At 42.5% G+C, this 21,630-nt stretch overlaps 1 protein-coding gene across 1 annotated transcript in view; it reads left to right on the top strand.

The window, feature by feature from the left end:
• Positions 1–4,582, top strand: part of FKTN (fukutin) — a 70,906-nt gene extending 66,324 nt beyond the window's left edge. Inside the window, exon 12 of the mRNA XM_025360771.1 lies at positions 3,542–4,582. Coding sequence (XP_025216556.1) covers positions 3,542–3,564 — 23 coding nt within the window. The 3' untranslated portion in view covers positions 3,565–4,582. The remainder of the gene's footprint in view (positions 1–3,541) is intronic.
• The last annotated feature ends 17,048 nt before the right edge of the window (positions 4,583–21,630 follow it).

Here is a 21,630-nt window from a genome sequence, read left to right as displayed (position 1 = left end):
CTGAGTCAGATGGGATGCTGTTTACCCCATCTCTTCACCAGTCACTTGAATGATATATTCTAAGTGAGAGGTAAAGGAAAATGTAGGCACAATAAACACTGCTATTTTTCTCTTTGTCTGGGAAAGGAAGCTGAATCTTGTATCTTACCTATGCTATTTAGGACTACTTCCTGGAGCTTGGCAGATTTTCCTCTGAAACCAGAGAACAATAGGAGTCTCAAAAATGGAAATCTGAACATCTGAGGGAATGGGCTGATAGACTTTCCCAAAAACAAATTAGGGAAAGTAACTTACAACCACCCCATTCCAAATTTTTAAAGCAACATGAAAACTTTCTTTGATAAATGATAACCAACAGTCTTCCTGACTTAAGTTACATTCTCAGTGCAGAATTATTGGGTTTTTCTTAAATAACATGAGCAGGTTTCTGGGGACCTTTAAGATTATCAGCGGACTCGTCCCAAAATGGTACATCATCATCATCATCATCATCATCATCAGTTTTCTCTTTGCTGGAAAATCAGCCTATAGAGTACATTCCCAAATTCTAAATAGCTGATCCTACATTCATTTTTCATGCTCAAACAGAATATAACAAATAATAACAGTATTTTTGGGCAAAATCCACCCTACTTGATGAGAACCATTTGCTTGTGCTCAGTATCTGGAAATGCATACACTACACATTTCTGCCCATTTCAAATTGGGACTCCCGTTCTTTGCCAGGAGATCTTACCCATCCGTTTACAGATTAATCTTTTATCCTTTCCTGGAGTACAAAGTCTTAGAGTGTCTGAAATCTAAGACATCTTGGCCCCATTGACACAGGGTCTATATTCTTCCCTACATAGACCGCTGGCTGCTCAAATACTTGTCTTCTGGTTTCACAGGCTTCAGCTCATGGATTCTGCCCTAACTTCAGGTAACAAAAGCCTTCCCCTAGAATGTGAAGGCCAGACGTACCTCTGATTCTGATTCATCCATACTTCATCTTATGTTTTTTAACAGTTGGATTCTGCTGAGTGTCCAGAGACCTTGGGTTAAGTATGTCCATCTTCAGTAGCTCATTGGATCACTTTTCTTTCCTCACTTGAGTATTCTAGCAGTCATTCTCCTAATCTGACCACTTTCAGGTTTAGTTTACCTGGCTTACCTGGGGAAGCTGACAACTTGTTGGTAGTTAGGCACTCATAGATGTCTCCAGAGACATCCTGAGAGGCAAGATTCCTCTTAATTGACAACCAGGACAACCAGGTAGTCACCCAGTCCCTCTCTAAGCAGGGAGCACTTTTCCTTCTCTCCTCTGCTGCAGCTACTGATATCTGGCCCCTGGAATAAAACCATAGTTCCTAAAATTGAGCATCCCTAAGAGTAGCTGCTTGGTGGGACATCTGATTTCTTTGATTCCCTAGCTGCAAAACCTGAAATATGACCACTAGCTGACAGAATGTTTGCCAGTATCCCCACAAAACAAGTTAAAACTTAAGTGAAAGTAATTCTGCTTTTGAATCTTGAAAGAGACCATATGTAATATTCATTTTAAACCCTCTTACTTTATAACTAAATAAATAATGGCAGAAAGGAATGATCTAAACAAGAACAGCTGAGGCTAAAACCCAAGACTGCCATGACTTCTAGTCCAATGTCTGTTTTGCATCACAACACAGTATCTTTAACAGTGCTTGAGATGCTTAACAGAGAAGCCATCCAGTGCTTCATTGAGTCCAAGTCTTAGGGTATTTCTGCCACTTAGTATCTTTTTGTTCAGATTGAGAACTTAAGGCAACAGAGAGGTCAAGGGGAAGTATTTTCTTGTTCAGAATTCTTAGGCAACCTTCATACCTTTATCTGGAAAATGCCTTCTCTCCAGACAATAAGGTAGTTCACATCTGGAGACATCAGCCTTTGGTACCTAATTCTCTAAGCTCAAGATGCATCCCATTGCCACTTTACCATTCTGTTTCCCAAAGGAAGCATCAGCACCAACCTGCTAAATGCCTGTATTTGAAGAGTCTCTCCCCTTCCTACAGTGACCTTTCATGAGGCCCTTTCCTTCCTAAGGGACCTTTACCTGGTAGTAGTGGTCTCATTCACAAAAAAGAATAACATATATAACTGGAGTACTTTGCAGTTTTCGGGATTTTTTAAATCTGCTTGGCTGGAAAGCAGACTAGAGTATCTCATTTTTAGTATAAACTACTTTTAATTATTTATATTGATACTCTCTGATAAATGCAAGTAGTTAAGAATAGATAATACTCATTCTTTTTTAAATCTGTGACGTCAAACCATTGTTTTTATTCTTACACAACTACAGTACTTCAGATGGCACACAGATAGGCAGGATATTACATAGGTAAGCAGGAATTTATACATTGGGTACCAGAGCTAAATCTGGAAAACACATTTGGAATGAGCTTCCACACTTCAGTCTAAAATCTCACCCAAACTTATGGCTACACATTTTTCTGTTTCCCCCTGGTTTCACCTTCTGGAAAGCGAACAGTTTTTTAAATCCTAAATGTTATAAATCCTTAGGAGAAATATTCCCTCAAAACCTAGTCAGAGAAAGTGCCACATTCCTGCCTTCTAACAGGTAATTATTAGTTGTAACAGCTTTAATGCATGGAAAAACTTCAGTGCATGGAAAAACTTCAGTTACCAACCAGTCAAGAGACTTTCTCAAGAAAAATCCCAGCAGTTATCCCTCTTTCCTCCTTGTCTTACACCATCATTAAGACCTGGGCTAGATCACCTACAACATCTCACTTAGGGAAGGCAATGTGTTGCCATAAAAAGACCACAAGCTTTTGAGTGAGGCTTGAATTTGAATTTCAGCTTAATCATGTGGGATTTATGGTGGGGGCCCTTTCAGCCTCAACTTCCACATTAGTGAGCTGGGGAAATGATACATACTTCTAAGGGTTTTTAGGGGGATTAAATGAAGTATACAGTTCTTAGCCTCAGGCCTAGGATTAAGTAAGTACTCAAGAAATGTGCAGTTTTTCTACTTCCATGTTTCTTTTCTAATCTTCAAATGGAATTATAGAAACCGTGGGTCAGAACACATTGCTTTACTCAAAAGGTTCCAAGACTGAATTTGCTTAAGAAAAAAAAAATGCTATCAAGTCATTAAAAATTAAATTGTATGGTTTATGAATTCAGAGACATTACCAGTTTGCCTCCTTCTCTCAATTGAACTTGTATTTTCATTTTCTTGGTTAAGCATTTGTCTCCTAATCTTATCCCATATGCTACCTAGTTTGCTGGTCCCAAGCAGTTCACTGTACTTCCCTAGATTTGGTGCCTACTCTCCCCTGGACTTCTTTTTCAATATTCTAGCCTTTCCTAGATGTAAATCTTTACCTCCTTGTTAGTGAAATTAGATATAAGCCATGATTTGGAAAGGGAAGAAATCTGGAATACTTAGTTTCATTCAATTGTCTATGCTGGTGAATGCCTGTGTCATTGTTAATAAAGGAGAATTGAAAATACTCATTTCTACTTTCTGCCCCCAAATTTGTGTTTCTTTCTCAACTAGGCAAGAAGCAGCAGGGTGCATGATGCCATTTTAAGCTGCTTCACATCAGACTGAAATCCTAATTATAGTTTATAAGTGAAACAAACTAATTCAATGGTGATACCTTTTGTATAGGTCCTGTGCTTAAAGGAGGCAAGTATAAATTTTCTAACAAGAAATCCCTGCTTCTGTTGGGTGCAGTGTCTCACATCTGTAATACCAGCAGTTTGAGAGGCCAAGGCAGGTGGATCACTTAAGGCCAGGAGTTCGAGACCAGCCTGGCCAACATAGCAAAACCCGGTCTCCTTTAAAAATACAAAAAACTTAGCTAGGCATGGTGGCACGCGCCTATAGTCCCAGCTACTCGGGAGGCCGAGGCAGGAGAATCACTTGAACCCAGGAGGCAGAGTCTGCAGTGAGCCAAGATCGCACCATTGTGCTGCAGCCTGGGGTGATAGAGCGAGACTCTGTCTCAAAAAAGGAAAAAAATAAATAAAAAAGGAAAGAAAGAAATCTCTGCTTCTGCTTCTGCTTCTGTACTATCAAAACTTCTACCCTAGAATGCCCCGTGGCACCTTCTAACCCAACCTAATACAGAGATTATGTAGGAACCCATTAACAAGCTGCTATATAATTATAAGCAGCTCTCACAGTAGGGTTGAAAGAGAGTATGAGGAAAACTAGAAGTACTGTATTTTTGCTATTAGAAATGAAATATTATTTCATGTACCTTTGAAAAAAATAACAGGATTTTACAGCCTTCTGATGATTCATTCAAAACATGGGGAATAGTTCATATGTTTGTTAAATGAAAATCTTATGTAGCTATTTGTGTGTCCCTCCCACTTCATAACTACAAAAACATATATATGAATTTCTAAACAAAGTGATATTTTAAAGATGAGTAGATTCAATGTGTACTTACCAGTTGACTATTTGATTTTATCTTCAGGTACAGATAGTTTGTGGTACTACTTGAAAATACCTTTAATATTATTTTCATCAGAATTTGTAATATATAATCCAGTTTGGGATGATGAATAAAATTTTTCTAATCTCTTGGGATATCTTGTATTTATTTTTGAGACTTGCAGTAGAAATAACAGACACTAACATTCATAAACAATCTGGTAAAATAGTAATCCTGCCACCAGTACAGTATTTCTGAAATTCAACTCTGGGGACCCTAGTAGTCTGCACACATATACCTGGGTATCCAAAAGTTCTCAGAGATAAAACCTGTCAGCCAAAGACCACCAGGAACACACCTGTAATCAAACAAAGTTAGGTTTATTAGCTTGTCGTAGTAAGAGGAAACAGCCACTATGGGGAATCATAACATACTTCAGAGAGAAAGAACTAGAAAGATCTTTTATAGGATTTCAGCTGATGTCAAAATTGTTAAAAGTAACTGTAGTGGAGTGGAAATAACACAGGACATGGAGTAAGAAGTTCTAGTTTGAATCCAACAGTGCCATGACCAGTAGGATTCATTTCAGGTGTACATGGCTAGTTCAGCCTTAAAACAGTCAATGTAATGCACCATATCAACAAAGTAAAGAAAATCATATCAATAGACACAAAAAGAGTCTGACAAAATCTAACCCTCATTCATGAGAAAAACTCAGTAGTTAAAAATAGAAGAGAATTACCTCAATTTGATGAAGAACATCTAAAAAACCCAGAAAAACCAAAAACCTATATATCTTAATAGCAAACAACTGAATGTTTTTCCTCTGAGATTAGGAACAAGGCAAGGATGTCTGCTTTCACCACTCTTATTCAGCCTAATACTAGAAGTGCTAGTCACTGCAATAAGGCAAAAAAAGAAAAAAGAAAATAAATAAAAGACATGCAGATTGGAAAGAAAGAAATTTTTAAAAACTTTTTATTTGCAGATGACATGATTGTTTACATAGATAATACCAAGGAATGTATTTTAAAACAAGCAAACACCTGGAGCTAGTAAGTGAGTTTTAGTACAGTCACAGTATACAAGATCAAGACCAATACCCCCAAATCAATTGCATTTCTATATTCTAACAGCAAACATGAAACCAAAAACACAGTACTATTTAAAGTCACCACGAAGAAAATGAAGTATTTAGGTATAAAAGTAACAAATTGTATACAAGATTTGTATGTTAAAAATGCTGATGAGGCCAGGCGTGGTGGCTCACGCCTGTAATCCCAGTACTTTTGGAGGCCAAGGCAGGCGGATCACAAGGTCAGGAGATCCAGACTATCCTGGCTAACACAGTGAAACCCCGTCTCAACTAAAAATACAAAAAATTAGCCAGGTGTGGTGTGGGCGCCTGTAGTCCCAGTTACTCGGGAGGCTGAGGCAGGAGAATGGCGTGAAACCGGGAGGCAGAGCTTGCAGTGAGCCAAGATTGTGCCACTGCACTCCAGCCTGGGTGACAGAGCGAGACTCCGTCTCAGAAAAAACAAAAACAACAACAACAACAAAAAAAAACACCTCATGAAATCAAAGACCTAAATAAATGGAGATGCATACCATGTTCATGGATTGGAAAACAACACAGTAAAGATGTCAGTTCTACTCAACTTGATCAATAGGTTTAATGCAATTCCTATCAAAATCTCAGCAAGGTTTTTAGTAGACATAGACGAACTTATTTTACAATGTATGTGGTAAGTTTATTTCTCTAGAATATCTCAAGTAATCTTTATAAGGAAAAAGTAGCAGAAAGATTTGGCATCAGAAGACCTAAGTTCGTTCTTGCACTTTAATAGATACCGCATCTGATCTTATAAGGTAGATGTTATCACCCCTTGTTTTGCAGATGAGGAAGCTGCAATTTAGAGGTAACACAGATCTTAAATCCTTGTTTTCTGACTTGAAATCCAGTGACTACTCACTCTGCCAATTCTACTTAACTGTTGATCTAAAAAAAAAATTTTTTTTGTATTATTACTTAAAACCAGCCTCTTATACTGAAAGTGAGAAGGATCACTCTACCCAATATTAAGGTTTATTATATAGCTATAGTAATTGTTATGGGCTGAATTGTGTTACCTTATATCCCTCAAAATTCTTATGTTTAAGTCCTGACCCCAGTATTTCAGAATGTGACTGTGTTGGGAGATAGGGCCTTTAAACAGCTAATTAGGGTAAAATGAGGTCATATGGGTGATTCCCAATTCACTGGTGACTAGAGGAGTCCTTAGAAGAGCTTAGGACAAGGAGAGGCACAGAAGGAGGACCATGTAGAGACATAGAGAGAAGATGGTCACCTACAAGCCAAGGAGAGGATTCTTCAGAAGAAACCAGCCCTGCCAGCACCTTAGCCTTGAACTTCTAGTTTCCTGAACTGTGAGAAAATAGATTTCTACTGTTGAAACCACTCAGCTGTGGTACTTTGTTATGGCAGCCCTAGCAATCTAATGCAGTAGTCAAAGACAGTATGTTTTGGTAAAAGGATACGCACATAGATCAGTGAAACAAAATAAACCAGAAATTGACCCATATGAATATGTCCAACTGATTTTTTACAAAAGTGCAAAAGCAATTCAGTGGAGGAAAGACAGTCTGGTTTTTTTTTTCCTCTTATAGACAGGGTCTCACTGTGTCACCCAGGCTGGAGTGCTGTGGCACAATCATTGTTCAGTGTAACCTCGATCTCCTTGGGCTCAACCAATCCTCCCGCTTCAGCCTCTCAAGTAGCTAGGACTACAGGTGCATGCCACCACACCCAGCTATTATTTTATTATTTTTTGTTGACATGGAGTCTCATTATGTTGCCTAGGCTGCTCTCAAACTCCTGGCCCCAAGCTATCCTCCACCTTGGTCTCCCAAAGTGCTGAGATTGCATGAGCCACCACACCCAGCCAAGATAGACCTTTCAACAAATGGTGTTAGAGCAATTGGACATTGGCAATTGGACAATAGGCAAAAAACAAACTCAACTTGAATAAACCTCACACTTTGTACAAAAATGTACTTAAGATGGATCACATGCTTAAGTGTAAAATATAAAACTGTAAACCATTTTGGGAAAAAAAAATAGGAGAAAATCTTCATGATCTAGGGTTATGCAAAGCATTCTTTCTTCGACTTGACACCAAAAACACATCTATAAAAGAAAAATTGATAAATTGGACTTCATCAAAATTAAAAATTGCTGCTCTGCAAAAGCCCACATGTGAGAGCTGAAAAGTCAAGCTACAGACTAGGAGAAAAATATTTGCAAACTATGTATCTGACAAAGGACTAGTACCTGGAATATATAAAGAACCTGAACACTCAGCAGTTTTTTGAAAAATTCAGTTAGAAAATGGGCAAAGACATAAACAGACATTTCATTGAAGAGGATATACAGATGGCTAAGAAGCACATGAAAAAGATGTTCAACATCATTAGCCAGGGAAATGCAAATTACAACCACATGAGATATCATTGCATACCTCTTAGAATGGCTAAAATTAAAAATAATGATAACACCAAATCTGCTAGTTGTTTCTTTTATGATTTTCTTTTTTAACGTGTACTGCGCACCATTGTTTTCACTGTGATTTTACTAAAGAGTGTCCTTAAACATTTTACAAACATTCGTAATAGGTAACACTCTTCATAATAAAAAGGAGTAACCTTGTCTCAATTTTTGGAAGACAGGTTTTTAGGTTTTTGTTTTTGACTTTCCTCCAATTCTTTGTTGATTTACTTTGTCATTTTAGTAACCCTCTTTTTATGATTTATTTTCTCTTTATTATTCCTTTGTGTTCTTTGAGTTTTCTTTAATTAGCTTTATCAGTAAAGCCCTTTAACAGCTGGTACTATTGTTCATAGTTCTCTGCAACTTTATCAGTAGGGCTTTTACAACCTAAAACTTCTAAATTCAAATTTTTTCTTCCGTTAATCTTAATAATTTGGAGGATGTTTTCTAGTGAATTTTACAAGAAAGGTAATTGAGTGGCCAATGTTCTGAAAATGTTATACCACCAAATGTCTTTCAGATGTCTTAGAAGATGACGGTCTCATAGTTGAAGTGTGGAAGAGTTTGTTTTGGAGCCCAGACTGGCCAACCCTCTAATCCAGCCAGATCCTGCTTAGCAGAAAAAAATTTCTGGCATGTGACCTCATAAACAAGGGAAAAGCTCTCCTTTTAGGATTATGTCTTCTCTTATCATCTCACTTGTAATTTGTTAGGAGCCATCTTTTTCCCCATGTCTTAGTGGAAGACAGAGAATTATCTAAAGCATTCTGTGGTGCTGCAAATGATCTATCTGTAGCCACTAGCCACATGTGACTACTGAGTATTTGAAATGTGGCAAGTGTAACTGAATAACTAAATGTTTACTTTAATTTTAGTTTAAAACCAGTAGCTAGCATATTGGACATTGCAGATCTAGAGGATTCTATGGGATCAGCAAGGGTTTTGGATTTGTAGACTGGAATCCAGAGTCCTCCACAGCCTAGTTTTGTGATCTTGGGCTAGCTATTCAACTTCTGATTTCTGAATTTTTTTTCAACTAATGGGGCTAAATTAATACCTACCTTTCAAGGTTATTAAAAGAACTGTAAGAAATCTGCAGTATCTGGCACACTGCTCAGTACATGGTAGATGCTCAGTGAATGATAACTATTGTTAATATTATGTTCACATGGTTTTACATCTGCCTTTGGCGTAAATCCTATAAGCTTGTATTTTCCTGATAATCCTATGTAACAATTTTTCTGTAAGACTGGTATTTCAGATCCCTCCTGGGTAGAGGCCCTATGCTGACCACCGTTGATCAGAAGCGACCCTGGCCTCAAGAGCACAGGTACAAGGCCTGTTCTTTGGGGAGAGAGTATGTGGGGTTAAAACATAACACTTAAAGGAATTGAGTCTCAAGGACCAGGCTTAGGCAAGGAGACAAAAGTCCTAGACTTTGCAGATGGCCATCTAAGCACACAAGGCTAGAAAAAAGCTCCAGGAAGGAGGACAGGGTCTGGGTAATGAGGTTCAGCTGAGTCTTAGGACTTGTAGAACAGAAAATTTGAATAAATGAAGAAAAAACATTTCTGAATAAGAGGAGTCAGTAAATTCACAGAATAGACTTTATGGGACAGTGAATAAGACCATCTGCCATATGGATAAACAGTGAAAAAAAAACAACTGGAGGCCGGGCGTGGTGGCTCAAGCCTGTAATCCCAGCACTTTGTGAGGCCGAGATGGGCAGATCACGAGGTCAGGAGATCGAGACCATCCTGGCTAACACGGTGAAACCCCATCTCTACTAAAAAACAACAACAACAACAACAAAAAAACAAAAACAAAAACAAAAAAAAAACTGGAAAAGTGGGCAAGGAATGAGGGGACTGAATATTCTGCTATGAAGTTTGGATATGAGAGAGAAAAGTTTTGGATAGGAGCATCGTGCCTTCAATGAACACTTCTGACCTGGTTACTGCTCACCAGATCTGTCCTAAGGGTGAAGTTCAACAAACATTCAGGAAACCCCTTCAAGGACAGAGCAGGGATTTAGGAGAATTCAGATTCACTGAGACTGACCCTGGAGACCCTAGAACTCGGATAGTTGCAGGGACAGAGGATAGAAACTTAGCCAGATGGGCATAGGACCCTAGATGGTTTAAGTAAGGTCACTTCTAGGAATTCGCAGTCAGTGCTAGACATGGGCACGAGGCGTCCAGGGTCAGGAAGCGCTTGAGGCCAAGCGACCAGGGGACAGTTTGGAGACCGTCTGGGAAGTGGAGCTCAAGAGCAGAACTGCAAGCCACAGAAAGGGAGTGTGATAGGACAATGTGGGGTTAAAACATAATGCTTAATGGAATTGAGTCTCAAGGACCAGGCTTAGGCAAGGAGACAAAAGTCCTAGACTTTGAAGATGGCCATCTGAGCACCCAAGGCTAGAAAAAGCTCCAGGAAGGAGGACAGGGACCAGGTAATGAGGTTCAGCTGAGTCTTAGGACTTGTAGAACAGAAAATTCGAATAAATGAAGAAAGAAAACATTTCTGAATAAGAGGATAGTCAGTAAATTCACAGAGTAGGCTTTATTCTGTGAATAAACCCTCTGTTTATCCACAGGGTTCCAGGGAATTAGAATAGGCCTTTGAGAGCGAAGACAAAAGCTCAGTTTGATGAATTGGGCCAGAAGAGCCAGTGAGATTCTAGGCTGTGGGGAAGACACGAAGGCAATTTTTGGAACACAGCAGAGTAGTGGAGACCAGTGGTCAGTGCTAGACCTGGGCACCACAATACGGGCAATGTGAGAGATGTGGGAAAGAGGCTGGAGCCATTCCTATACCTGTTGCTTCAGTTAGAAACTAGGACAGGATAGACTTTTCACATGGTGATGCCACAGAGCATAACTGGAAGCTAGGGAGAACAGAAGCCAGGAAGAGAGATAAGCTTAGTGGTGATTTTAAATTCTGGGTCTTAACTTAGTCCTCATGTCCCTATTGTCTGTTCACCTCTGGAGACTGTGGGCTCCAAGGGGTAAAAAGTAATTGCTCTAGTTGCACTAGGAGAGTAGTTTGTGCTAGCAACTGACCTTCTACCTTACCTTTACCTCTACGAGAAGACTTGGGACTCCAGTGGCTTTCTGGACCATAATAAAAACAAGGCCAGGCCAAGGCCATCTTGTCTTCACTCTTCCTCATTTTCACCCAGACAGATTCTGCTGCCTGGGTAAGAGAGCTCAGGCAGGGACTGCTGGCTGATGAGGCCTGGGCAAGCCTATAATCCCAGCAGAGAGCACAGGGACAGTGAGTGGGAGAGGAGCCAGGCACAGGTTGTATCTTGTTAAATCAGTCTGCATCAGCTACAGTGTAAGTCTCAGAAACAGCTCTGAAACCCCAGCTGGTAACCTATTTAGTTCAGGCAATGTGCAAAGAAACCATATCCCCGCCAGCTAAAAAGATGCATGTGCTCTTGGGTAGTGCAGAAGTATCTGTTATGAAAAGCAAAAGTAACAACAGTGCTGGGAAATTAAGGTTTCCTCTGTGTGTTTTTGTGTTGGTTCCATTTGAGGTGACATCCTCTAATTTTCCTAAGCACAGTGGGGCCTCCTGGAAACATCTGCTGGATTTAAGGAGTAAGGGGATGCCTCCCTCATCCTCCGGTGTGTGTATTTGGTTTGGGATTTGTCAGTCTGGGAAGCTGAGGGCTCTGGGCAGCTTGACCTGGCAGATTTCCCCCACTTGCCTGAAAAGCAGCCTAGGGGGCAGAGGCCCCTCCCCAGCTCAGCCCTGCACCTTCACTCTCAGCGCCTGGAGCTGCGGCCTTTTATTTCCAGTCTGGTCCCCAGGGAGCTGAGTGGGAAATGAGGACAGCTGATAAGCCTGACAGTATTGACTTTATGGGGAGTGTTCCATGAATTTACTTTCTGCAAGTAGGCTGCGCTCTTATCTGCTGCCCACAGAGCATCTAAATCCTCATCTAGGAGACCCATTGATGAGTCATGTCCGTTACACAAAGACCAGAGACTAAAGAAGGAAAGGGGAATTCCGTCCACCTCTTTCTCTCCTCCAGTACCTGGTCCTGCCCACCCCAACACCTCCCCTCGCTTTCCCCGCTGCGTTTGGGTTTATTGGCTGAAAATAGAAACACAGCTCCAGGCCTGCGGAGTCAAGGCCAAGCCAGCCTGGTCTTGAGAGGTCGGCAGCTGGGCACACCCAAAGGCTGTGTGTCCCTCTAATTGGTAACTATGGGAAGCTCACTTGAAGTAGTTGTGTGCGCCGCTTTATGCTGCAATAGTCAACATTTGCTCTGGACAGAAATACCCTCACGGCTTTAACGCCAGGTGTCTTGGAGATGAAATGTGGGTGTGTGGGTGTTACCAAGGGGTCCTGGGTCTGGGGTGCTGGAGAATGGAAGTTAAATGTAAGAGAAAGGCCTGATGCTCCACAGAAGTTTTTCTTTCCCCTCTGGCTTCTCCGTCATCCAGTCCTGGGCTCTGTTTCAAATATTAGAAAAAAATAAAAGCTTCTTAGCAGCACAGAAACTAAGTAACTTGAAGGAGAGAGCTGGGAGCCAGAATGCTGGATTGGGCAGAGGAAAGAAAAAAACGGAAAGTACCCTTTGGCAGAAATTAGAGGCATGTGTTTAGATTCGCCATCTAGCTTTCAGATAGAATTTTTTTGGTAGTAAATATAAAATGAAATCTGTGTATTGAGTACCTTTGGTTTCATTAGATGACTGTTAGCACCACTTTTTAGTATTTACTCCAAAGCACTCACTTTTCATACATTAGCTCACTGAATCTTCACAATAACCCATGAGATGATATTTCTAAGTTATAGCTGAGAAAATTGAGTCTGGGATAAGTTAAGTAACTTGCTCAGGATGACAACTATAATAGCATCAAAGCAAGGATACAAACGCCAGCCAGTCTGCCTCCAAAGCCAAGTCAAAGGTCTTCTCTTAGCTACCACACTAAACTGCCTGCTATTTGGCATTTTTCAATATCTTATCTCAATTCACAGCCAATCAATGAGTATTTATTATTCCCATGTTTTAGGAAACAGGCTCAGCAGGATACCACTACCTGTCCAGGGCCACAAAACCAGTGTGTATCAGAGACTCTGGGCCACAGTGTCTAGCATCTCTCCTAAAGATCTCACCCCGCTGGTGCATTGCCCACTGCTCAGGCAGATGTGGGCCACATGGGTGCATTTCTCCCTTCCGGGTCCCCTGGTTTCCTGTGTCACCTGCTTTCACCTGCTGCTACTTGCTTGATAATTTTCTTATTTGAAGGAGGTTGGAATGAGGGAGGCAGGAAGAACCTGGGAGGATGTGAGCTGTTCACAGTTGCTCTGTGGGCCCTGTGAATGGAGTAGTATGAACATCCATGAGAATTTGCAGCTTCTGCAGCCTCTGGAAAGATGTCTGTCTAAAAACCACTAGTAAAACTGAGTCAGACATATGCTTGTTTCTTTAAGTATGTGTTTTAGTATTTGACTTCTTTGGGAGAAATAATTTTTTTGTTTAGGATAACTTGTTCTGTAACTTTTTAATTAATATTTATAATTTTTCATATTGAGTAAGAAAACCTGGGTGAAATGCCTAGCGTGACACCTAGCACTTAAGGTTGAATAATTGGGGCAGAGGATTAAGTTCCTGGGCCAGAGTTGATGCTTAATGTCAACCCCCTCCTCAAGTCAAGCCATCATCTCCTCTTGCCTGCATTGCTTTCATGGCATCCTAACTAGTCCCCCAACCCCACCTCTTCTCTTGCCCCTCTCCATGTAGCAGACAGAATATTCTCTCCTTCCTGAAAAACAACCAGGTCAGGCGCGGTGGCTCACACCTATAATCCCAGCACTTAGGGAGGCCGAGGCGGGCAAATCATGAGGTCAGGAGATCGAGACCATCCTGACTAACACGGTGAAACCCCCGTCTCTACTAAAAATACAAAAAATTAGCCGGGCGTGATGGCGGGCGCCTCTAGTCCCAGCTACTCGGGAGGCTGAGGCAGGAGAATGGTGTGAACCTGGGAGGCGGAGCTTGCAGTGAGCTGAGATTGCACCACTGCCCTCCAGCCTGGGTGACAGAGCGAGACCCCGTCTATGGCCTTGGAAACATTTACCTCACAGAAGCAAGCTATGTATCTGCTGACAGAAAGCAGGGCAGACTGGAGGCAGCTGTCTGAAGAAATAAGAGCTTTCTTGCATTCATTCAACAAATATCTGATCAAGCAGCTTTTATGTGCAGTGAGCACAATTCCTGGGGTCCAGTGATTACGGAAACTAAGTCTTTGTCCTCATGAAGTTTATAATGTAGCAAGTAAACTAGAATGAGATTGGTTTTGAAGAATTCAACATGCAGGTGGGGTCTCCTTTAAAGAAAAAAAAGAGAGAAAATATTGAAATTTATCAAAAAGAGCTTCTTATGACCAAGAGTCACTCCCACGCACCCACAAATTAAGTATAAAGAATGGGCACAGTTTAATTTGGCAAATGCAAATTTAAAAGCAGGGGTTGTAATATGAATATAATAAAATGAAATTCATGGCAAAAAGCAAGACATTTTATATTGATATAGGCTACAATCCTCTAAGTCAATAAAAAATGTTATGAGTCTTTATGCTTCAAAAGCAATGCATCAAAAGATGTAAAGATCTGAAGCAAACACTCCCAGAAAACAAAAAGAACAGACACAAAATAGTAAAGGGAGATTTTCACACAGTGCTCTCTTGAATAGATCAAATAGACCAAAACTTCCAAGAATATAGATTTATTTAATGGATGTGTAAAAAGACATTTTACCATTCAAACAGAGAATATACCTCCTTTTCTAGTACCTGTGAAACATTTATAAAAGTTGAATATATGTTTTATCAAAGAGAAAATTCTCAATAAATATCCCAAAGCAAAAAACATGTAGGGCATATATTTCACTATACTGCAATAAAATTAGAAACTAATAGCAAATGGTTGCCAAAAAAATACAACAACAAGAAAATTTAAAAACACTTTCTAAAAGAAAAATAAGCAACTGACATTAGAAACCAATGACAATGATACTACAAATGGAAACGGGATATCCCCAAAGGTCTATCAGAAGAAAGTTCACAGCCTGGAGTGCTTTGCTTACTAAACAAGAAAGAGTAAAAATAAATAAGCATTCAATCCAAGAGTGGTAGAGTGGAGAGGAAATAAAATAAACGTAAACAAAAAGAACAGATTTAATGAAGATATAGCAGAAAGTGTATTTGAAAAAGCAAATCCCAGAGCTAGTTTTTTTAAGAGCAATAAAATGAACAGACTTTTGCAACACTGATCAAGAAGAGAGAGAGAAATCATGAACACATAACATGAGGCATGAGAAAGGGGATAAAACAAATACATAGATTTTAAAAAGTAACTGAATAACTGTATATAACACTCTACTAATGAATCTGAAAAGGTCCAAATTTATATGTCAAAGTACAAAAATTAAGGAGAGAGAGAACATGTGAAGGAACAAAACCTACCTAGAAGGATTTACCAGTAAATTAAATATCAAGAACCAGCTAATTCATGTTTCATAAATTAATGGATGCATGTACAATAGGTGGATGGAAGAAGGGATGAATAAATGACTGGATAAACGGAGAGATGGATGGATGAATAGGGCCTCAATACGTAGAATTGGAGATTGGTAAAGGGGCCAAGGATGGAGGAGGGAAGAAGAGAGTTTTATGAGTGGCTAAGGCTGATGCTTGACCTCCAGCCAAAACAATCTTGGCCTGCACGCACTCGGCCTGGCAGAAATCCCTTCCAAAAGTCCTAGGTTTGGACCATGGCGGTGGCTGACTCCTATAATCCCAATGCTTTGGGAAGCCAAGTCTGGAGGACTGTTTGACCCCAAGAGTTCAAGATCAGCTTGGGCAAGATGGCGAGATCCTGTCTCTACTTTTATGAATAAAATATAAAACAGAAATCCCAGGTTTGGTCTTTCCTGAAACTGACAAGCCCTGCATACAGGACTAGAAGGCCAGTCATCACAGGCTAATCCAGACAGATCAATTAAACCAGGAGAACCAGAAAGCCTGACAGTGTCCAAGCTCTCCTAGTGACTTGCCCTTCCCTCCCCAGCCCTCTGTTTCCTCCCCAGGAGCTCGCAGGTGCAGTCTCTCCAGGGGGCGGTGAGAGCCATGAATAGTAAGGGTTTTAGCTCAAGCACACAGAGGCGTTTAGCTGCCCAAACCTAATCCCCCAATAATCGGCTTATGTAAATTCCTACTTCAACCCCTTCCCCTGCAGGTCCTAGCCCCGAAATTCTCTACATTGAGAGACTGGCATGGGAGAGGACCCATCATTCTGAAGGATCACTGCTAGTGGAGTGATGCAGCAAAGATTGTTTCCCCTGCTTCTAAAAGCATAAAACCAACAATAACATTTAAGAACGTTTTGAAAAGGAAAAAACCATCAACCCTGGTCCTAGGATGTCAACACAGTCGTGCTCCTTTCTCTGTAGCCCTTGTCCTTTCTCTGAGTCCTTGTCCACTTGCACACAGATCCTATTTGACAGCTTATTGTTTCGTTTAGCATCATCCATTTCCAATCTTGCTATCCTGTTACCACGATTCTTTTTCTCAGCTGTAAAATATGCCATTGAAGAAAATATTATCACCTTACAGTTTTTGGCTAAGGTGAAGATGAATACAGGTTATTGCTTCAAAATGTAACATTTGCTGTATTAGAACTGCCATATAGGGAGAACAGAGGAGCAGAAAGAGGAGCAAATCAGGGAAGCTTATTGCAAATATTAGTTTTTGTAGTTGTTGTTTGTTTGTTTTTCCAGATGGAGTCTCTGTTGTGCAGGTTGGAGTGCAGTGGCGTGATCTCGGCTCACTGCAACCTCTGCCTCAAGCAAAGTGATTCTCATGTCTCAACGTCCCGAGTAGCTGGGATTACAGGTGTGCGCCACCACACCTGGCTATTTTTTGTATTTTTAGTAGACATGAGGTTTCACCATGTTGGTCAGGTTGTTCTCAAACCCCTGACCTGAGATGATCCACCCGCCTCGGCCTCCCAAAATGCTGAGATTACAAGCGTGAACCACCGCACCTGGCCTTAGGTTATGTTTCTAAAGATCCCTTTTTACCAACTAATTTTCCCCAATCCACCCTCCAATCCCTCCTCTATACTGCCACCAGAATGAGTCTTGCGACCTGTAACTAAACATACTATTCCCATGTTCAAAGCACACAGTTGTATTTGTCTGGGCTGCCCTCTTCTCCACCCCTACACTTGTATTATAATTCCTACCCAGTCTTCACCACCCTTCCACCGAGCACCCAGCAGTCAGAGCTCCTGCCCTGGACAGTGTACTTTTAGATGGCCCTGCTCTGGCCCTCCTCCAGTGCTCACCCAACCCCCATGCCCCACCTTCTAGAACATATTCTGGGAATCTGGGACCCCTGAATTTCTGTTCAAATGACCATGAGCCCATTTCCAGGGCCTGGATAAGGCTATTCCCTAGGCCCATGTGGGCTGGGAGTTCACATCATATTCACAAGACCCTTCACAGAAAAGGACAGAGCTAGCGGGTGGGAAAAGAATAGGGATGGGGATGGAGTCTCCATTTGTACCCTTATCATGGCCCCCATAAATGTCAGAGCCATCCTTGCTTCAAGGCCTAGTTTAAATGCCATCTAACCCATGAGTAACCTCTGATCCCCCAGCTAGAATCTTCTACCTCTCCATCCCTAACTCTAATTTCACACTCTCGCATTCAGGACTGTCTGTCTTATATTAGTCATGTTGTCATGTCTTCTCCCTTCCAATAGCTGTTAGTGCCTTGAAAATAGATACAGAACTTTCCTCACCTTCATGCCCACCTGCCCATCCTACCCCACTCCCCGCCTACCACCATAACCTAGCAATTTATGCAACACCGTTTTAATTTATAATGAAACTGTATTGTTTCTTTTGGAGGTGGGTAAGATGGGTGGTGGTGTGACAACCCCAAAGTCTCAGTGACTTACAACAATAAAGATTTATTTCTCACTCATGTTATATGGTTGGTTGCGGGTTTGCTCCATGGTGTCCAGTCTGCATGAGCAACCCCAAACCAACTGTCTCATAGCTGAGCCCATCCAGCAATCCCAACGAGCCTTGCTCTATCCCCAGGCTGGAATGCAGTGGCACGATCTCGGCTCACTGCAACCCCTGCTTCCCAAGTTCAAGCGATTCTCCTGCCTCAGCCTCCTGAGTAGCTGGGATTACAGTCATGCGCCACCATGCCCGGCTAATTTTTCACTTTTTTCAGTAGAGATAAGGTTTCACCATGTTGACCAGGCTGGTCTCAAACTCCTGATCTCAAGTGATCTGTCCGCCTTGGCCTCCCAAAGTGCTGGGATTACAGGTGTGAGCCACAGCGCCCGGTCCAGCAATCCCTTGTAAAGCTTCTGCTCCATCAAGATCAACGTTAGGGCTGCTCACATTCTATTGGCTGATGCAAGTTGTATGGTCAAGCCTGGCAATGGGGCAGGGAAGTATAGTTCCTCCACTTACAGGGAGGTGCTGCCAATCACATGGCAGTGAGTGGGGCTATATTATCCTCTCCCAGGGAAGGGAGCCAATAGTTGTTAACAATAATACAGTGGACCACAATAAAATTTACAATATACCAACTGTGTGCTAGGCATACTGCTAAATGCTTTACCTACCTTTTCCTCATTTAGTCCTCACAATTCTGTCATTGTCCCCATTTTACAGATAAGGACTAAGGCAAGCATAAATTCTATAATTTGCCTAGGATCACAAAAGTGAATAGACAAGGAATTTCCACCCGGGTAATGTAACTCCAGAGCCCTTTGCTCTTATCCACTAAGCTGCAATTCATTTGTGAATTTATTGTGCCAGGTCCTATACCAGATCTTTCAGAGAGAGTGATACCTGGGAATTCATTACTTATTCATTCATTAATTAACATTTGATGAACACCTATTCACTGGGAGTAGATGGGGTGGGGAAAGGCAGAGAAGATAAATAAGTAAATATTACTAAGTGGGGATAAGTGTATTTATTTTAAGAGATAAGGTCTCACTATGTTGGCCAGGCTGGAGTGTTGTGGCTACTCACAGGTGCGATCATAGTGCACTACAGCCTCAGACTCCTGGCCTCAAGTGATCCTCTTGCCTCAGCCTCTGGAGTAGGTGGGATTACAGGCTCACCACCACGCCAGACAGACGGTGCAATTTTAGATATTGTGGTCAGAGACTTCACTGAGAAGGTGCCATTTGAGTAAAGACCTAAAGAATGTCAGCTCCTTGAGGGCAAGGACTTTTATCTGTTTTGTTTGAAGTTGTGTCCCCAGGAATTAGAACAGGGCCTGGCTCATCGTAAGCTCTCGGTAATAATGTGTTGAACGAATGAAAGGAGGTTAGGGAGGGAATCGTGGATAACTTGGGGGAAGAGTGTTTAAGGCAGAGGAAACAGTGAAAAGTGAAAAGACTCTGAGGTGAGTTCCTGAAACAACAAAGAGACCAAAGTGGCTAAGAGCTGAGTGAGCCCCAGGGAGAGAAGAGACAGACAGCTCAGAGTGATAAAAGATATCCCTGGGCTCATTATAAAGGCTTCAGCATAAGTCAGTGAAATGGAGAGCCACTGCGGGATTTTGAGCAGAGAAGTGACCAGAATCTGACTTGTGTTTTCATAGCATCATTCTGGATGATGTTGGAGAATAGACAGAAGGAGGCAAGTCCAGAAGCAGGAAGACCAATTAGAAGTCTCCTCCCTCAATGAAATAATCAATATTAGTGCTGGGCACTGTGCAAACTGAAATGGATAAATTCGGGAACCTACCCAGTAGTACAGTGACTGTTAAATTCTGCAGTGCATCTTAATCTCCTGAAATACTTAGGTTTTAAAAATGCAGATTTCAGACCCCACCCCCACCTCCGAAAAATCCTGGTTTCATGGGTTTGGGTTGTGGGTGTTGGGATCCTCCTTCCCCACCCGTGATTCTGAAGCAAGCGGTTCCTGAACTCCAGTTAGAGGCTCACTGGCGCTTAATAAGCATCTGATGAATTAACAACGGATACGGACTTTCCCAGGGTTGAATGTGTTGGAGAAGGAGGTTAGTAAGCGGCTCCCCCAGCCCAGGTGGGTAGCAGGACCCCCTTACCGCCCCCAAGCCTCACACAAGGCGGGGCTCTCCTTCCTCCCTTGCTCCCTTTCCAGGGCACAAGGGAGGGCTGGTCTCGGGAAGCCCGGGCGCGGGGAGTGGGGAGGAACCGGTGGGAGTCCCTGTCGGGAAAGGGCCCCCGGGCCCCGCGAGACAAAGGGCGGTGTCCTATAAAGGCGGCGGCGGCGCGGCGTCCAGGCGAGGGCGCACACGGCCGGCGAGGGCGACGGCGACGGCGCGGGCTCTTTGCGAGGAGGTGCGTGGACTCCGGGGGTACGTGGGCGCCACCAGGGCCGGGCTCGTGGGCCTGCGGGTCTCTCGCTGAGCCACACTCACCCGGGAGAGCAGGAGTGCGGCCGAGACTGGGTAGCAGCCACCAAGCCAATTCGATGAGAAGACCCGGGGACCTTCCGCGGGGCAGGGGCGGTGGCTCGGGTACTAGGCCGACTCTCTAGCGTGTTGGCGGGGCCGCGTCGCTTTTATGCGTGATGCCGCGTACCCACTTACACCGCGCCCGACAGCGCGTCTCCCAGAGCCCTTCAAGGAGCTCGCGCATCCCTGAACGACTCCCGGACACCTGGCAGATTCGAAACTTCAGCCACGAGATGCTTTCCTAGACTCCCTAAATACTTAGTCATTAGGCAAGGCAATGGTTTGCAAGGGGGAGCAAACGTGATAATAAGAAAATCGGAAAGGCCTGGAAGCGAAGCGGGCAAGGGAAGAAGGTTGGGCAGGTATTCGATGTGCGTCCAGGCTGCACGGTGCAGGGATTAGGTGCATCTTAGAACAGGTGGCTTCTCCCAGCGTGAGGCTACCGTGAACGGCGCTGAAGAGCAGAATTCATACTGTGTGCTGCTGATTTAATATATCAACATGCAGAGTTGTGTGAGAAAAGTGACTTGCGTAATATATATGGTGATTTTAAAGGGTGTGTGTGTGTATGTGTGATACACACACCAAACTGGCTGCGGCTGGGGAGTGAGACCGAGTAGCTAAACAGGTAGGGAGCCTTTTATGCTTTACTTCAGGCACATGTGTATGCTTGATTTTCTTTTCTTAAATGAGCTTGTATTACTTCTATACTAACTTCAAAAGGCAGAGCTGTGCCTCATATTGGAGGTTAAGCACTATTCCCCAATCTAACTATATAAACCACCCTTCATGGCGAGTATTTTCACTTACTTTCAAGAGAAAGGTGAAAGAAGAGACAAATGCACTGGACCAAATGCCAGGAAGATAAATTTAAAGCTGAATGAAGAAAGAGCTGCATGTGTGTGAATGCCTGGGACAGGCCCCCCAGTGTTAGCCGGGAACCTGTGCTGCACCCTTTCTGGTGAACCCGGGCTTCGTGTCCAGGAACCCCTGGCACAAAAAGTAGCAGCTCCGGTTAGGGGCATTGGTCACCTTGGGGGAGTGTGTCCTTCTTTTCTTTGCTAATGTGTTACCTTCAGTAGCGACAATATAAACAGAGGATTTATGCGTGTCTATGTTCCTGGTGTTTCTACCTGACTTTCCTCCAACCCAGG

This window comes from Theropithecus gelada, chromosome 15, assembly GCF_003255815.1.
Source record: "Theropithecus gelada isolate Dixy chromosome 15, Tgel_1.0, whole genome shotgun sequence".
Lineage (NCBI taxonomy): Eukaryota > Metazoa > Chordata > Mammalia > Primates > Cercopithecidae > Theropithecus > Theropithecus gelada.
The sequence above is the reverse complement of the archived record's forward strand: the minus strand, read 5'-3'. Positions and strand labels throughout refer to the sequence as shown.